At 39.3% G+C, this 17,998-nt stretch overlaps 2 protein-coding genes across 2 annotated transcripts in view; one reads left to right on the top strand and one right to left on the bottom strand.

Moving 5' to 3' along the window:
- Positions 1–5,415: 5,415 nt before the first annotated feature.
- On the bottom strand, positions 5,416–15,233 carry ndfip2 (Nedd4 family interacting protein 2). The gene is made up of 8 exons (XM_035393433.1): positions 14,788–15,233; positions 9,939–10,098; positions 9,277–9,407; positions 8,712–8,802; positions 7,932–8,059; positions 7,232–7,298; positions 6,696–6,801; positions 5,416–6,583 (listed from the first exon to the last, which is right to left on the bottom strand). Exons 1-7 carry the CDS (start codon positions 14,821–14,823, stop codon positions 6,698–6,700), a joined length of 717 nt encoding a protein of 238 aa, XP_035249324.1. The 5' UTR covers positions 14,824–15,233; the 3' UTR covers positions 5,416–6,583; positions 6,696–6,697.
- rbm26 (RNA binding motif protein 26) overlaps positions 14,198–17,998 on the top strand; it is a 25,386-nt gene continuing 21,585 nt past the window's right edge. The window contains exon 1 of the mRNA XM_035393431.1: positions 14,198–14,428. Coding sequence (XP_035249322.1) covers positions 14,388–14,428 — 41 coding nt within the window. The 5' untranslated portion in view covers positions 14,198–14,387. The remainder of the gene's footprint in view (positions 14,429–17,998) is intronic.

Genomic DNA, 17,998 nt, shown 5'->3' with positions numbered 1-17,998 from the left:
CTGTTTATTCTGTAAATACTCTTCCCCGGCTCGGTAACTTGCAGTTTATGCAACAAAACGCACAAGAGTTAAAAGGAGGGATGTTCTCTACTCCATTGGCTGCTCGGGAAGCAAGGACCTGGTTGAAATATTTCCTGCCAAGTTACACTGCCAAGCTCTGCGCGGCTCGGACGGAATATTAAACACTCGGGTGCCTGTTTGCCAGCGATTGCTCAGTGCTAACATGCACAAGGAAGCGCTCTCATTTTCTGCTGAAAGGACTCTGATCCTCTGCATTTCGGAATGACCTTGATGTCCGCGTTGATTATGTTACAGTATTTATTGGCGTAGGAGATGCCAGAAAAAATACACTGTGCATAGCTTAGTCAACTTTTCTTGCGCGTGGATCATCCTTCATGAACGCCTGGATGCATTTACCGAGTAAATTTGAGTGATATATAGCACTCATCAATAGGGATGCCACAAATGTATCCCAGCCAGAGTAAATGCAGCTGCCAAAGCTTTTATGAATTTATATTGACATCCCACCGGTGCTACAGAAAGGGCAAGACCTTCACCAGGCATTTGTCAGAGCGCTATGGTTACAGTCTCCTGCCACCGGTGATGATGCCAGATTAGGCCTATACTCTTAAAAGAGCGTAGAAAATAAATGAAAATTTTTGATTTAAACCTATTTTCTGTGATTCATTTCTGTGAGTTCTTCCTGTCAAATCCTATTAAGATATGTATTTATTTAAAACATGTTTTTATTTTATTTCATCATATACTGCACATCTATTTGCCTGCTTCAGCTATTTCATAGCTAACCATCAATGACAGTCAACTTTTGCACCACATTGGCATTAAGCCATGACAATTTCAAAAAAAAAAAACTTTTAATAAACTATAGAAACAAAAGTATCTTCAAACAGTGTTTGATTACAGATACACACATTGCGGGCATTTGTTTTGGAGAACAAATCACTCTTAAAACAATATTTCAACATACAGTGTATGTGAAATTGATCTCGGTTCTTCAAATAAATAAATAAATCAGCAAATAAAATGAATATAAGATGACGCAGCTTTTTAGAATTAGATATTTAGCCAGTCGATGCTTCTTTTCCACACCAGAGTGTAAAACAGAGCCTTATATCTGTGCGCAGTTTGATGTACACATTTTCCAGTCTAACCAGCAGGTAGCAGTAATGAGTTTGCGTGTATCTGAGTTTTCATCCCCCAGCACTATGTCATCACTGTGAAATAGGTAGCAGGTGCTTCTTATTAAATAAATAAATAAATAAATAAAAGTACTCCACTTTGGCCTGCTGTGAATACAAACTACTTCACTGAAATGAACAGCAGAAAAAGATATACATGGTAAAATATCCTGCTCAACCATTCATTCCATTTTAATTCAGTCATTGCAGGCAATGAGGTTAAATTTAATTTATGATGCTCATAATATGTTGGGATTTTTCTGAATTGATGGAATTGACCCCAGTTGACAATGCCTCCCCACCCCACCCACAAAAACTGAAATATAAAGCAGGAGTTAAAAGACAGAAACAGGGTTTAACATTGTCTCAGTGTAAATACAGGCTTTATTACTGTACCTCGTACCTCTGTAGTTACAGTGCCAGTACACATTATAGTGGTTTAATGTAATATGTGACCTGTGGCACTATGTAGGAAAAACATGCCACCTTATTTTATGTTAATAATATGTGTATTAAATATTAAAGGAGTACCATGGTGATTTTCACACTTTCTCGGTTTTATGTGCTATTTGCACAAGAGGCATTGAAGAAACACAATGAGCAAAGTATTAAATATGTCCGTTCTGTATTTTTGGAGAAATATGCGTTTTAAATTCATCGTCCCATTTTCAACCGGTTGAGAAAGTTGTCATTTTTCTACGTCACGAATACAGTAACCACTCCTATTTCCACGCCCCGTAAAGAAATCTGACAGGACACACCGTCCTGCTGTTCAGACAATGCAAATATTTGACTAACGTTAGGTTCACTTAAATTAGAGTTCCTTTAGATTATTTCTGGTTATATTCATTTAGCTAGCTAGCTAACGTTAGCTTGCTAGGAGGTTTGCTTTCATAAGGCAATGTTATCGATAACGTTAGCTTGCTAGTTCGCTTTTATGGGGACGTTATAGTTGTGCTTTTATCTTAACTTGGCTAGCTAGATAGCAAAAATTGTAACTGGATACAAGTCAACGTCCTTACCTTAGCTATCTATCGATACTTGATATACTACTAAGCTAGCTAGCTTGTGAAAATTCAGTCTCCCAAAGAGAGCGCGTATCATGGGGGTAGCTATGGTAACGGGGAACGGTCTGTCAATCATAGCTAACTGACAGTTCTCATTACAACGCCCAGACGGTTCGGGTGAATTTTTATAGTGGGAAATTTAGGCTTAGAAAAATACGTTTTAAAGTACATTGAAATGACTGAAGAATAAAAAAATTATGCACATTTGTTTTGTTGTTGCCTGAAGACAACTGGGAAGTGTCACGTTCAACCACCATGGTACTCCTTTAAGTATATAAATGGGGTCTGTTTTGCAGAGCTGCACTCTGGTGCATAATGACAGGGGATTGACAGAGGCGATACATGTTTAATACACAAGTCATGTGTTAATTCGTGCAGATTTGGAATTATTCTTCCCTTCTCCATGGCCTGGATAATACAACGGTTACCATGTTAACACTGTAGCAGAGCTACTGTGCTGTACACACTGAAGAAAAACTACCCTTCAGGGATTCCTCATTGCCTCGGTTGAACCGTATTGGTTATTAAACAATTCATTTTTTCTTTTTTTTGTAAGAAATTTTTGCTTGCTTTCAGTTTCAGGCTGAATCATTAAATCGGCCTCATCATAAAACTCTCTGATTCACAAGAGACACCATTAAATGCAGCAACTGGGAGCTACATCGTGATTAACTGCCGCCTTGAGGTACTCTCACGTCCAGGTATAGAAACTAGAAGGTTTTTGGTTCAAATCCACTTTGTAGTGCTGAGGTGGGGGGAGGGGGTCATGGAGCAGGGCTTTTCATTAAAAAGTCTGAAATAAATCTGTGTACACGTGGCAAATGTAAAAATAGATCATTCCCCCCCAAAGAGATGTGACGCAAGGAACAGGGAGAGGTAGCCTAAAGCAGAGGTTCTCAAACTCGGTCCCCCTGCTCAAACTGGTTTTCGTTCCAACCACAATTCCAATCCCAGAATGAACAAGCTGTTAATTCTTTCTTAATTAGGTGCTTTTCATGTTTTAGAGGTACTGTTTACCCCCTTCAGCCATATTATGTCAGAAATAGCCATGCGTGCCATGAATAAGAAAATTCTCGTGTTCATACTGTGCTATATTGCAAACAACTGCATACAAAAGAGGTTAATTATTTTTAACTGATCAAATTAAGAATGAAATTAAGGTCAATCAATAGGCTCCTAATTGGTGAAAGTGCAGACATCTAACCACTAAAACTAACCATGTGGATGATAGTGAAGAATTTGAAGACCTAGTAAATGATAACGCACCAAACCTGCACTGTGTTAGTAGGAAATGTAATGGAAATGGAAATGTAATGCAATGTAAGAAATGAGATACGTGTTCAACATCCTAACAGGTTCAGGAACCTATTAACCTCAGGCTTTCTTGTGATAAAAAAAAAATATCCAGCTTTTATGTAATTGTTCAATATAGCTCAATATAGCACAGTATGAACATGGGAATTGTATTCTTCATGGCATGCATCGCTATTTCCAGCATTATTTGACTGAAGAGGGTAAACAATATCTCTAAAACATGAAAAGTACCTGATCAAGAAAAATTAACAGTCTGTTAATTCTGCAATTTCAGTTGTGGTTGGAAAGAAAAACCAGCAACCAGGACTGAATTTGAAAGCAACTGGCCTAAAGTAATAACTGTGCTCCCTCTGTTGGCCAGACCTGGGATTAGCCTTCACACATACCTACAGTATGCTGTCAAAAAGATAGGAAATTGTATAGAGCATGGATGTGATGATACCAGATTACATTTTCAGAATACACATTAGCATATATGATATAAACATACATGCATATTAAAGAATCACACATACGCACATGCATACATGCAGTTGCATATTTACTGAAGGAATTCAGAGCATTTGCTCAAGGCTATGATTGTCCCCACCTGGGAATGGCCCCTGAAGTCTTTTGGCAAGCAGCTCTGATCATCGTGATCTAAACACTCTACACATCCGCTGTGCAGGACACGCCCGGATCTGTGAGGGACGTTGCACAAGGGAAAACACCATTCCTCTGGCTATAAATATAACAAGTGTGACATGATGATCATATTAACAATGTAAATTTCACGTAATGCCTCATAGGCTCTGTGAACCTGTCCCAAAACTTTTGTCCCAGGCCCGATAATTTTATCCAGCTGCCCTGCCCACCTGAGTGTAGGACAGCAGCATTCTGTGCGAGGACACTGGCTTATGACAAGGAGTTTATCTAATCAAACATGGAGGATGGTTAGACAGCTAGGTTAGGGCAGGACAGTGGGGAACCCCCTGCCCTTTGCAATGAGCATCATGGGGTCTTTAATCACCCTGGTGGATGAAGATTGTGGTTCAAATTCTTACCCAAAATATTAAAAAAGGGGGGGGGGGATCCTTTACACTGGTAGATATAATCAGCCAGAGCTCAGTTCATTTCAGACTGAAAAGGGCTGAAATGACGCTAGGACAAAACCAGCTAGCAGCCAAGCCTGCTTCAGGAACAAACCACAATGCTCCTAGTTTACTGCCAGCAGATGCTGACCTCCATAATGCCTCCGACAGCCCATGTCAGCATTATCGGCCATTTTATTGTGCATGGCACCGAGTTTGCTTAGCGCATTGTGTCCTCCACAGCTCAGCCTAGGTTCTAATGGCAGCTGTGAGCTACGGCCCGTTATAAAACTCCCGTAGCGCTAGAAACTCACCGACTGGAAAGGAGTGATAAAATAGGTCAGCGGTTAAGAATTTATAAAGATGGGATTTGGGACAGGCGCAGAGACGATACAGCAGTTTTCAGTGACACACACGGTGTGAATGAGGGCTGAACAGTCACAGGAGCTACTTCTCACTGTCCAGCTTGGTTTGGCTATTGCAGTTTTTTTTTTTGTGATACATATTTATATTCAAAATAATAATTTAACTCTGCAAAAAATGTGGCATAATTCGCCTTCTCAATATTTTTTCTTTAGTTGAGAAAGATGAGCCAAGATTTAACATACTCCTCCCAAATCCTTAGTATTTATTTTAACTTTTCACTGTTGAAGAGGAAAGCATGAAAAATAAACCTGAATTTTATGGGCTAAAACTTGTTTATGAAATCCCAATATACAAAAACAAAAAGTTTAAAAACAACAAAAGAAAATCTATCCTCTAAAGTCCTTCTACAATACCATTTATTTCTCATTTAAATAAAACATTTCTTTTGAATTCAACAGGATGCATGTTAATCTTTATTGACATTTGGCAAGATACAGTAGAATTCAATGAAGCATACTCAATCACCTTAAATTGAGAAATGACAAAATTATTAAAAACAAAAAAAAAACAAAAAAAAAATGCTTGTTTACAAACGTACATTAGAGAATATATTGTTGCATTGATTTAAAGCAGCATAGTAAACCATGCATTTGCTGTAGCTGCTGGAATGGCTTTTATAGAAAGAAAAAAAAAACTGAAGCATTAAGGAAACTTTACAATCAAGACAAAAAAAAACATCACAGTTTAAACTAATTACAGTAATTTCAAAATGGAAAAGCTAAGTCTGATATCGGGATAACTATGGATTCCAGTTGAAAAGATATTGACAAAGCGGTGTTATTTTATGCCAGTCACAACCTAAATGTAAATGTATATTCACGTATTGTGCACACAATATTTTTAAAAAATATAAATTAAAAAAGAAAAAAAAAAAACTGGCCCAAGCTTATGACAGTTCCAGTTTAATATGAAATCAAGGAAACTCCCTACCAAAGCAAATACTGTACCAGGAATACCAATAAATATTTGCAATTACCAAGGAAATACTTACAAAATTGTGTAAATGCTGAAATATAATCATTCCTACAGATTTTTAATTTTTGTTTGTTTTAAGCTATGGTTTTGAAAATACTTTGAGAAGAGGATTATTGCATAGAGCTCCTTGGTTGCATATTATTAGGCATCTTTTGCTGAATGTTAATGCGATATAAATGAACAGCAGAAATATTCCCATTAGAGTGCGATATGAAAGTGGATGAGCAATTAGTGTTGTTCCAATGACAGAGTTCCCTTAAAATGTGCGTGTGTGTGTGGGGGGGAGGGGGGGGGGGCGGCTGGGAGATGTAAAATTTGTTCGCTATGTCCAAGTGTGTATGACCTTGGTCGTACATACTCATTTACCAAAGGGTGAAGGTACATTTGTTCGTTTCATCAGGTTTCAGAGCACCAGTGTGGGGTCATTTTTCCCCTTCCTGTGGTCACGTGATCGGTTTGCAGGGCTTGCAGAGTTCAAATCCACAAGAAATCTGATGTTAGGCGGAATTTCTACCACAAACCTGGAGATTTGCTTTAAAAAATAAAAAATAAAAAAGATCAGAAGAAGACGGGGAATCTTGAAACAGTTTCTTCAACATAACCGCTTTAAAAATGACAAGTGAGCACAAAATGCTGGACACTACCTCTAGTACAGGAAGAAGAAGCGCGTTCTATGAGATGCAGCCAAGTTTTCTGACACGTTCCGCACTTTCAGGTAGTTCACGAACCCTCGGAAAAAGAGCAGGAGGCCTTGGAGGGAGAGAGAGGGAGAGAATGAAAAGAATCAGTAACGTCGCCGTCACCTCATTGCCTCTGCCCTGCTGTATGTGTGCCACATTAAGGTCTCTATTTCAACAGTCACACCTGCAGCTCAGGTACTGCCCCAAAAGAGCAACAGAGTTTAATGAAATCTGCCCAACTACAAACCCACTCTGCGTCGAACTAAAAGCACACTACTACAACGCAGACAAACTCCAGAATACTGCGCAATGTCGACTGCTGGCCACTTGGTGGAAGCAAAGTTCAATGTTTCAGGAGCGATTCACGCCATAGCCAAGTAAAACAAATTAAATTAATATGTTTAAACACCTACAATGTCCAAAAATTCGCTAAACAAACAACCATGTATATGATCTGCTTCAAACACATTTTCTCAATAAAGTATTTTTGGGTAACTCACCAAGAACAAGGAATATCCACCAGAGCCAGTACTGGCCATTGAAGTATCCAGTAAAATAATCAGAAAACTGAAATACAAAAAAAACAAAAAAACAATATAGAATTAGTGAGTATCAACTAGGAAATACTGTTATTCAAGCGTATGCTGCCAGTGTTAACACACTGCAGCTAAACTGTTTTTATGCTGTACGCTTATGCACAGACTACTGCAATCGACTCTGACACTAAAGACTTGGCATCAGCTCTACTTGTTTCCTTTATGTTCGCACTTATGTAAGACAATGGTGTCTTTCAGATGCCTAATTGTAAATGTCAATGTAAATTGAGACTAGAGACATTCTGAGAAATCCAGTCAACGGAGAATTAACTGTGTAAGTGTAGTCTTTTTTCAGTCTCTCTAAACGTCAGCACTACTAATGAACCGCAAATTGATGTTTTCACAAAATGTTTCCTCAGCGATTCTTCATACTGACAGGAGTAGTAGGTTTCATAAAATCAAAAATGGGTGGAGAAATATCTTCTATCGGTCACTGATTTGATCCAATCGATGCATTTTGCAGTGGATTTTGACCGGTTAAAACAAGCCAGTGACTGACAGCTCATTTTAGCTCCATCTATTATAAAACTTCACCCTTCTGAACATAATCAGTGATGCGTTGGCGAGACGAGAAACAGCGCCCCCTTCGGGCCGGGCTGTGTACCCTGACGATGAGGATCCACTTGATGAGGGACAGTCCGAACCCGCAGATGGCTCCGTATCGGCCTGCGATGGTGTTGGTCAGCAGGCAGAAAGAGAGGCAGAAGCCGATCCAGTTGAACAGGAAGGCCACTGTTCGGAGACAGGAAACGGGCCAAAATCTGGATTTACCGCATTAAAACTAAACAGAAGCGCGCCACAAAAGACAGAGCAATAAACCACGGTCGGCAGATCCATCATAAGGGAAGTATTCAGGATTTGCCCCAGAAAGGCAGAGCCAGCCCTTTCACTGCGGTGGACGAAACGCCTCAGGGCTCGAATTACACGGCGGCCGCGATCGCGGCCACTGGCGTGCAAGCTTGGCATTTCGGCCTTAGTGCACTTTTAAAAGTAAATGATTCTCAAGTCTTTCCCCCCCACCCACTGCTCATCAGAGTAATGAGGTTCTGCAGGGTTTTTCCATTGCGTTTCCATCGCCCCCAATGCCAGCCCAGTGGTAGCTTGGTAGCTATAAGTAGCTTGTGGTCTTGGTAGCTTGGTTTTAAGGCTATAGTGATTACTGTGACATGCTGCTACACCAGGCCGTTTCTCTGAAAGCTAATGTTTAACCTCCCGCTCGACTTTGGCACGGCACACAGATACCATTTAAAAGATATCAGCCGCAGATACTGGCCTTTTTTTCCATCGTCCAAAGGATGTAGAAATATTGCGATACAATTTTCATTCATACGACCCTGCTAGCATCAGCGCTAATGCAGCAGTGACTTGGCTAGCGAGGACTTACTGAAGAAGGCCAGCAGGAATATTCCATCATTCCCCACCCTCAGCTGATCGGCATCACTGAAATCACCGCGGGCGGGAAAATCCTCCTCCAGCTGCAGGAGATCCAGAGAAATCATTAGGAAAAATCACTGGTAAATTCAGTCAAGAAGGGGAAATGATAAAGGACCTTGAATCAATGAGAAAAATCTAACTGTTGACGAATAAATAGGCTACATAAAATCAATCGGGGGTGGAAAATCCATGTTCAGAAAATACTCCCCAGTAGTTTGTTCCAATCTCCTGAATTTGCCAATTAGCACCATTCTTCAGCCAGGAGGTAGAACTAATTAGTGAAATCAGCAGTTCATGTTTGGAAAAAACACATGGCAGAACATTCACTTTCTGACCCCTGGACTTTCCACCTCTGCAATCAATTTGACTGCTACTGCTACCACCACTTCTACCATTACTAACAGTGCCACTACAGTGAAGAAGTACAAAAAAATGAAGGAAGGAGATATAAAAGAAAAAATAATATTTGATAAGAGAAGAAAAACATGGAGGAGAAGTGATGAGGAAGGATATACCCTGGGCACCACGTCCACAGCAGCGGCGGCGATGGCAGCCGCTTTGGCTGTCTCCGCTTCGTCGTAGGTGGGCAGCGAGGTGGCCACGCTGTACGGAGGGGGCACGGGCAGGTCACCCTGGAAACAGCACTCTGCGGGACGCCACGGCGGAAAAACACAGGACTGAAGGACGCGAAAGGGCACAGCATTTACTGGGAACGATTACTCCCCGGAAAAGCTACGCGAAAGAGCCGCGAGAAGCACGCGTGGGCGCTAGCCCTTAAGCCTGTGTGAGGTCATGCAGCCTAAACCGCTCCAGAGACAATCCAGGTTCAGAAAGTAAAAGTCCTCCCCAGTATTTTCTTCTGATCACCTGGATTTGTTCATTAGCATAATTCCTCAGCCAGGAGGTAGAACTAATGAGTGGTTAGAAGAAACACATGGCAGGACTTTCACTTTCTGACCCTCGATTTTCCACCTCTGATCGGTTCGAACAAAGTAAATACCTAAACTGCAGATGGCAGACCTATTCTCTTTTAATGTAACTTAATGAGCATGATTTACATGTCTTTTTCTGTACAGGTATCAGTATATAGTGACTTTTGAAGACAACAGTCTCTAAAAGTAACCTGGGAGCTCTGTAATGTTGAAAGACTTAAATTTTTGCTAAAATGGTGCCACACCTGGAGCCGCAGTCGCTCCCAAAGCGATACTGGCGTATGAAGGGGGTGGGGCCTCTGCTTCCGCTGCCGCTGATTGGGCGGGAGGGGGCTCCGCTGCCGGGACAGAAGTAGAGGCCTCTGTGCTGTTGGCCACTTCAGAGGGATCATCCTCATTGTGCAACTGATTGCAAACCAAAAACAAAATGTTATGAGAACAATTTATCACTAAATATAAAATCCCACACCCACACCAGCCCTTCTCAGATAAGATTAGACACCACTGATCAACACGGTCTCCGCCTAATCAAGGGATACTCTTATTCGGTGCAGCTGTACAGCCGTTTTTCTTTTCTACCTGATAGATGATTGATTCCACTCACCTGGGGTCACAGATGAAAATGTCAGTGGCACTGCTACACTCAAGGTTCAGATTTTAGTACTCTGCTCTGTTCTGCTACTTCCAAACACCCTTGCTATTTGCACTTGGCACCGCTTGTCCTAGTCAGTTACTCTGGGCAAAAGCATGTGCCATATGACAAAGTGTAAATGTGAGGACTACACAGAATGATAAAACAACCTACAAAGAGCTGTGCCTTCAATCGAATACATTCCTTTCAGAAAATGTAGCTTTTGTGGGACAATTGGCAGCATGACTTCATGCATTTTAAGACTTACTGAAATGTAGGCTACATCTTAAAAGAGGAATTTAAAAATATGAATATAATGACGACATTATGTGAACAACTTATGAACACAACAGTGAATTTGTTTTTTTTCTCCCCCAATCAGGTTACAGTATTTTATTTCCTTCAGCACAGTTGAAACTAAAGCACAAGCTGAAAATGGCATCTGGCTGGCTTTGCACAAGCAGTCTTGATTGGTAAAATGTTCATTTATTATGCATGGATTGGCGCAATTTGTCTGCACACAGATGCGCCAAGCTAAACAGCCAGATTACAAACGACCAGAGAGGAAAGCAGTTGCTCTGGCATTCTTGAATTGAATGACCCCATTCCCTGCACCATCTCCTCTCCTCATATTTTCTACCTCGAGAGTTATCACACAGACCCTTGTACGAATTGTACAAACAGCCCTATGGGAGGAAAGAAGATAAAGAACAATACGGTATACATTTAGGCCTATATTTCCTTTTTCCTGTTGTTTTTGAGAATATTGCAGTAGGCTTTTAAAATGTTGGATGGATTAAAGATTTCACCATAAATAGGCACATATAAACTTTCCCCAAGCCCATTAAGTGTTTCATGTAGAGTCCTGGGAAAAGTAGCTTGAGCTAGCAGCATGTTCTTCCTAGGAGAGCGTGTGCTTGTACAATATTTGGGTCATTAGCATTACTCCAGAAACCATACGTATGGAGTATCAGCTTTGAACACACCATCTTAGGCCAAATTTCTATCCACACCATCTTCAACAGTCATACCAAACTCATTTTAAAAACCCAAAATGGTTGTGAAACAGCGATCCAATGATTTATTTACAAACTCAAACCGCTTCATACTATGTGGTCTTCATCCAGTAAATCACTGTAAATGAATCCCCGGGGGCATTTAAACAGTGTGCTAGAACATTCTCTCCTTACCGCCTCTACACAGAGCTGGATGTGTGGACGTGTGAGTTTTCTTTCTGCAATGTTATTTTAGCCCAAAGAAATAAAATAAACCGCAAGGTGAATGATAAGGAGGCTTCTGTCATCTGTAGCCTAGAAACACTGCCAGAAAGTTCTTTTCCGGCTTAAAAGCCCAAAAAAGGCTGTCAGAATCGGTTACGCTCTGCGAGACCCGGCTTACTCAGCATAGCCTCAGGCACGCGCTCTCTGATGCCGAGCAGAAAATAAACGCGCTGCCGGTGTGGTATGTGGCAGCCAGCGACAGGCTATCTGATCCGAAGAACCGCACAACCGTACAATATATAACTTCTGCAACCAATCTTTGTTTACGGGAGTGAAGATCAAGGTCCATCAGATTGGTAAGGGATTACTCCAGTCCTTATCGCAGACTGCAGGGTTGCCCAACAGACAAGTTGCACAAGGGCAAAATTAGCCATTTACCATACATCTAGAGGATTCAAGCAACAAAACATGTAGGCCCATGTCCATACCCATCATCATGCCATTATACTGACTGATTATATAGGACTGCTCAACCATTGAAATTGTAGCCCACTTCATAGATGCCAACATTTCATAAACGTAGATACATAGACAATGTTTTGTCAGGTTACCGATTAAACCCTGACAAGCAGTTTTGTATGTTCTCTGAAATGAAATGCACAAAACTGCTTCTTGTTAGTTGCATTGGACTAAAGAATAATTTCCCAATAAATAAATGTGAACCATATGTGCAATGTAACAGATTGTGCAATATGACACTGGTAAAACACATCAACGATACAAAACCAAAACATCAGCTTGTGGCAGAAACTTGATGCAACTCAAAGATATCTTTAGCTTCAACCATTGAACCTGAACTCATCGTTTTCTGTGGGAGAACCAGCATTAATTGTAAAAACAATGTTGACTTTATTAGGTTGTGCATATCAAACTTTGATTGTTGTTAAACTTGGTGTAAATTCAAAAGATCTGTTTATAAAAGAGAGCATTTTATACACAACTACAGACATCTGCATTGTCATTGTAAAGAAACATCATATTTTATTTTTATTTTACAAAACATCTGAAATGGCCATGATTCAAATTTCTATTTTACTTCTAAAGTTCAATAAATAGGAAACACTGAGTAAACGGTTGTTTTCCCTTTATTCAATTTCTTTTTTTTTTTCTTCTTTTAGCTTTACATACATATCATATAGTTGGAAAATCATATTGCAAACACTATATCAAAATAGGAATCAAATTGGGGGCAGAACATATCTTATCATGCCTAGGGATCATCATCAGATGTCACATGAAACAGATGTGAACTGGTTCATCATGAACTTCTCAAACTGGCCAAACAGATTATAGAGACAAGTCCCTGTAACATGTCACCCTGACAGTCAAGTTCTTAAATTCTTAAGTTCTGCTTTCTGGTCTTCTGTATATTCACCATACCAAAAATGCACCTTTATTTAAAATTAAAAAAAAAAAAAATCATGAATCATGTTCTATCCTGTTGTCAGCTGATTTGGAGTTTCACTGCCCAGAGGTACGAGTGATACCAAACAAGAAGTTATACAGCTCATATCTTGGGTGCTGCTTAACCAAGCTGATTGACACAAATACAAAAAAAAACATAATAGAGGATACTATGACGGTTTCCTTTTTTGGTTCAAAATACAACCCTGTTTAACCTAAAAAGAATAAACAGCCACAAAGGGTCATAATACAACTGGGACAAACTTTAGTAGTTGTTACATAGCGACTGTCTTCAGACAAAAATGAAGCAGACTGTAACATGATGCACATGCAGGAAACACAGTCGTGAAAGTGAAAAATAAAATGCCAGCGTGTCTCTCAGAGGATATGATTATGAAGACAAATGGTGAGTGGCAAACATCACACTTAGCTGAACTGAACTTCTCATTCCTGGTCTCAGCTTTCAGTAAGTTATTTGAAAATGTTTCCTTGCAAACTCCAGTTGTTATTAGACATAATACACTGAAATATCTTAATACAGGAACTTTGATCCAATGCTTTATTTTCATTACCACTTGTTAATTTAGTTACCGTGCACACAATATTCTAATACTACCACGTGTTTATTTTCCAGTGAACACGTGATAAGTGAACCACGACCACAACATTGGTTAAATATCAACCGAGCCTGTTCCATGCACAAGTAGCACAGGCCTGCGCCCTACTTTTGTGCTGTGACCAATGGACATTTCAGTGGCTGTGACCGAATTATTAAAGCGGCTGCTATTTTTACGCTAGCCGCAGGTTCGGTTAACCAATTAACGTTTAAGGGTGTTAGGTACCTAGCCATAGATAACTAAACCATTCCACGGTCGGGAAACGATCACTGTCTAACGTTAGTTAATTCACCTCAATATTTGTATAGCTTTTTATACAGATACAGAGGCGCTTTAGCGACAAAACGGGAAATTGTTAAAGGATGGAAAGACCAAACAACAGCTCCCAATTTTTAAAAAAGTGACGAGAAAAAAAAATCCCCAAGTGGGAAGAGATTTCGGGAGGACCCCTGCTAACGAGGGGGGGGGGGGTGCATCGTCGTTAACATTCGCCAATTAATAAGTTAAAACAATAAATATTATATTCTTATTTACATTTCTCAAAAATGTGCACACTTCCTGTGACATTCGATTAGAGTACAGCTGCTGAGCTAGCTTGTTAGCTGCCACCTCTGCTCGTGCTAAACAGCTATGACGTTTCACATGGACTGCATTAACCACTAGAATCCTCAAACCGAAATATGTTATTAAACAAAGTTTATGTTAGCTTAGTAGTATTAATTGTGTGTGTTGTATGTTAAGCCAGATGCCAATGGCTAAAAAATGTCCGTTTTCGAATTCAGGCTGCTGATTTTATCGTCAGGGTGAGTGCAACTATATCACACATTCATCTGCGCGTAGCAATCCAGTTTTCTTGAAGACTCGTGGATTTCACAACTAGTCTAGTACTCGTCTAACCATTTTTGGTTAACCCTCGCTTTTGTCTGAAGTTTGGCAGTTAGCAAGTTATCTGACAATCTGATGTGTTTTAACTGCAAACATTAGTGCTATACAGCCAACAAATTAGCTAGCTTGAATGCGGAAGTGTGTCTATTTTACTATTTTACTGACCACACCAGTTGATAAACCATCAAACCATGTAATCTCTGAGATTCTATTGCATCTTGTCATTTGTGTTGCTAGCAATCAACGAGTGAAAGCAAAAGCTAAGAAATGTTCTTACCACTTGATATCGACTTGCTGCCTGATGATGTTCCATCTTATCAGTTAGCTAGCCTTGCTAGCTTTTTAGCTAGCAGCGGTCTGGAATAAAAGCAAAACAAAAAACTCAGTACGCTGTTCTGTCCCACTCCGATCGCTTGCTAGCCAGCAATGCAACTACGTTTGCTTCCGACAATGTATTCAAAAAATATGTCAACTCAGTCAACTAGCTGGATAGATTACTTAAAAATGAAATAGGTATCTCATTCCTCTGCATAAACATTCATTCTGAACAATTCTCCTCGCCAGAGGTTCTGTCGAGAAAAAAGAAAACAATTAGCCAGCTGGCTGTGAATTGACGTCGGGAGTACGCATGTGCTTCGTGGTCTCATATAAATGCAGCTGATTCAATTCCAGTTGTTTACGGACAGCCATTCAAAGCAGAATCTGCGCAGACTCACTGATATTGGCATGACGGAGATGGACTAAGAGTCTAACAACGATCCGATTTGTGAATCCATTTTTTTAGTAAGCTTAGTGGACGTTGTAAACGGCTGATCTGTGTACCGTGCGGCGTTGCACCATTGATAAAGACGATACAAAAGCTGTAAAATATTGTAACATATGTAATGAGAGATATGGGTAAATTATTTATTTCATACTGATATAGGCCTACGGAGAAAGTTCCTCTGAGCAACTTTATTTATTTATTTAAGACTACTGCTGATTTACAGAATTGCACCTCAGGTTGGAATTACATTTTCTGGCCACCTATGACAGAGAAAATTTAGCTTTTTGGCCACACACACCAATTGTGAGTTTGGTGTTGAATTTCACCTACAGTGAAATGACAGTGATTGATTTTAGATATCATGGGGTTATTGTGCATCTATGGGCCCTGGGGCCATTGTTAAGGTTAATTTAAGCATGATCTCTAGAAACCATACCATTTTTGCCTGAAAGGTTGACCTCAGATGAATCTTTGAACGACCCCAAGAGTATCTCAAAGTCAACCAAGAAATGGTTAACTGACCATACAATTACTAGTTTACAATGGCTATCTCAGTCTCCAGAGCTGAATCCCATCGAAAATGAGTGAAGTACTGACTGAAGGATTTTCAAATATTCTGTTTGGAAGAATGAAGATCCCCTACATTATATCCACTAATTTCTTAAAATAAATAAATCAATTAATTAAGCCATGAACTCAAAGTCACAAATATATGCATATTAAAAATAAAATAAAAAAAACATAAAGATGCATATTCCTAATGAGGTGCTTAGTCAGCCTAGCAGGTATGAACTTAGTGATTTTTTCTAGTTACAATTTGCTGGACTTTATAATGCCACCTTGTGTTTTAATCGGGCCAATTCTTTCGAGTTGATCTCAGGATTGAGTTGTCAATGCATACACCGAGTGTCATTACTTTATGTCTAACTATTTGGGATTGATTTGCTTTTTCATAAAAGCCATGCCTGCATGCAAAATTCATTGGCTTACTTTATGCACATTTTTTTGAAGCGTAGCAGCTTTTTATGCTTGTTTTCAAGATCCACGAGTACATGCTACAAGCTGAGTTTTATGCAAATAAGTTAAACTGTCTGTGAGATAGATTTTAAGTGTTTTTATTTTATTTTATTTTATTTATTCAATATGGTGGTAAATCCACAATGGTAGACTAATGTGTCCTTCAAGCAAATGTATAATGTGTGAGAGGGGGTATCTTCTGACATTAGTTTTGTGTCAGAAGTCAAACAGAGCAAGACTTATCATTGTCTAATTCTGGGAATTCAGTTGACAGCTATTGTGCCACAGTGTGGGCAATCAGCCCAGAATTTTACCAGTCATAGTTGAGAGGCTACCCTTTATCAGGCTGCTTATTTGCATGCGAATCAACCAGGTGAAAGTAGAAAAACTGCTATATGAACAAAATACAAAATGGCTACCAATTAAAGATGACAGAAACCAAAACATAAATGTGCATATTTATAATGAAGGGTTTAGTCCCTGTAGCAAGTTTCAAATGTCTACACAGTAACAGTGATTTTCAGTTATTTTTTTCCATTTTTAAGAATTGTTGAGCTCCCTGAGATGGGCAAGTGCAACTGAGATGGGCAAGTGCATTTAAAAAAAAATAAATGTTGAGCTCCCTGAGATGGGCAAGTGCTACTAGGGCTGATGATTTATTTGTATTATACATATGCATTTTATATAGCAGGCAAATTTCCCTCTGGACAATAAAGTCTATCTTATTCTGTCTTATCTAATCAGGCCAATTCTATGCAGTTGATCTCAGGGTGGGGCGATCAGTATTTACTTCAAATTTCATCACTTTTTGTCAAACCGTTTGGGATTTATTAGGTTTTTGGTCAAAACCCATCCCCACATGCAAATTCATTGGCTTACTGCAGGCACATTTTAAGTAAAGTAACATTCTGTACACTAGGATGTTAGACATTCACGACTTAATGCTATATTTAAAGTTTCATGCAAACCAGTCAAAGCACATAGGAGGATATAGATTGTTCATGGTTTAAAAAAAAAAATCAAAATTGCAGAAAATCTTGCCAGATGCACTTTTTTTAGGAAGGGGTGAATGTTTTCTTTGGGAAGAGATGAATCTAACAAAAATAATTTGGATTCTATGTCAAAGGAGTCAGGAGTTACGGCAGGTCAACGTTTTTTTTTTATTATTTTCAAATGTTTACTGTAGTGCCACCAAGTGGCTAATCAAGGCCAAAATTGCTCACACGTCATTTGCAGTAACCTATTGATGTTGTAAGTTTTGTAAAAAGCAACTAGGCGGTTTGCCTGAACTAAAAAAAAACAAAACAAATTAAAAAACGCTGAAGAAAGCTTAGTAGGCTAATAATAGGCCTACCAAGGAATACAATGGGGTGACTTGCACCTTTGGTGTTTGCCCCGTAAACTAGCAGGCCACTCCGTAGTGTTATCCTTGCAAAGGGAGGGTGTACTTGGTAATGAAAACGGGTTCCAATCATTTTAACACCTATATATTTTTTGGGAAATAAAATGTTGTTTAAAGAGTGATTGTGTTAGTATCAGAATAGCCTACAATTCTGACATTTTTCAGCATACATTGTAACTCTTGTGTAGTCATTATAACTGTGTAATTGTGTTTATATATATATATATATATATATATATATATATATATATATATATATATTAACCATACAGATGCAAACAGATGTGTAGTAAAGGATAAAGA

This window comes from Anguilla anguilla, chromosome 15, assembly GCF_013347855.1.
Source record: "Anguilla anguilla isolate fAngAng1 chromosome 15, fAngAng1.pri, whole genome shotgun sequence".
NCBI classification, from domain to species: Eukaryota; Metazoa; Chordata; class Actinopteri; order Anguilliformes; family Anguillidae; genus Anguilla; species Anguilla anguilla.
Note: the sequence above shows the minus strand (reverse complement) of the source record. Positions and strands in the feature narration are given on the sequence as shown.

What these genes read in the sequence shown, in the direction of transcription:
- ndfip2 (XM_035393433.1), bottom strand. Translation starts at nt 14,823, where the DNA reads ATGGAACATCATCAGGCAGCAAGTCGATATCAAGTG. An exon ending in ATTCCTGCTGGCCTTCTTCA is followed by an intron (nt 8,060 to 8,711) that starts GTAAGTCCTCGC and finishes GTCTCCGAACAG; the next exon opens with TGGCCTTCCTGTTCAACTGG. An exon ending in GTGGATATTCCTTGTTCTTG is followed by an intron (nt 6,802 to 7,231) that starts GTGAGTTACCCA and finishes TCTCCCTCCAAG; the next exon opens with GCCTCCTGCTCTTTTTCCGA.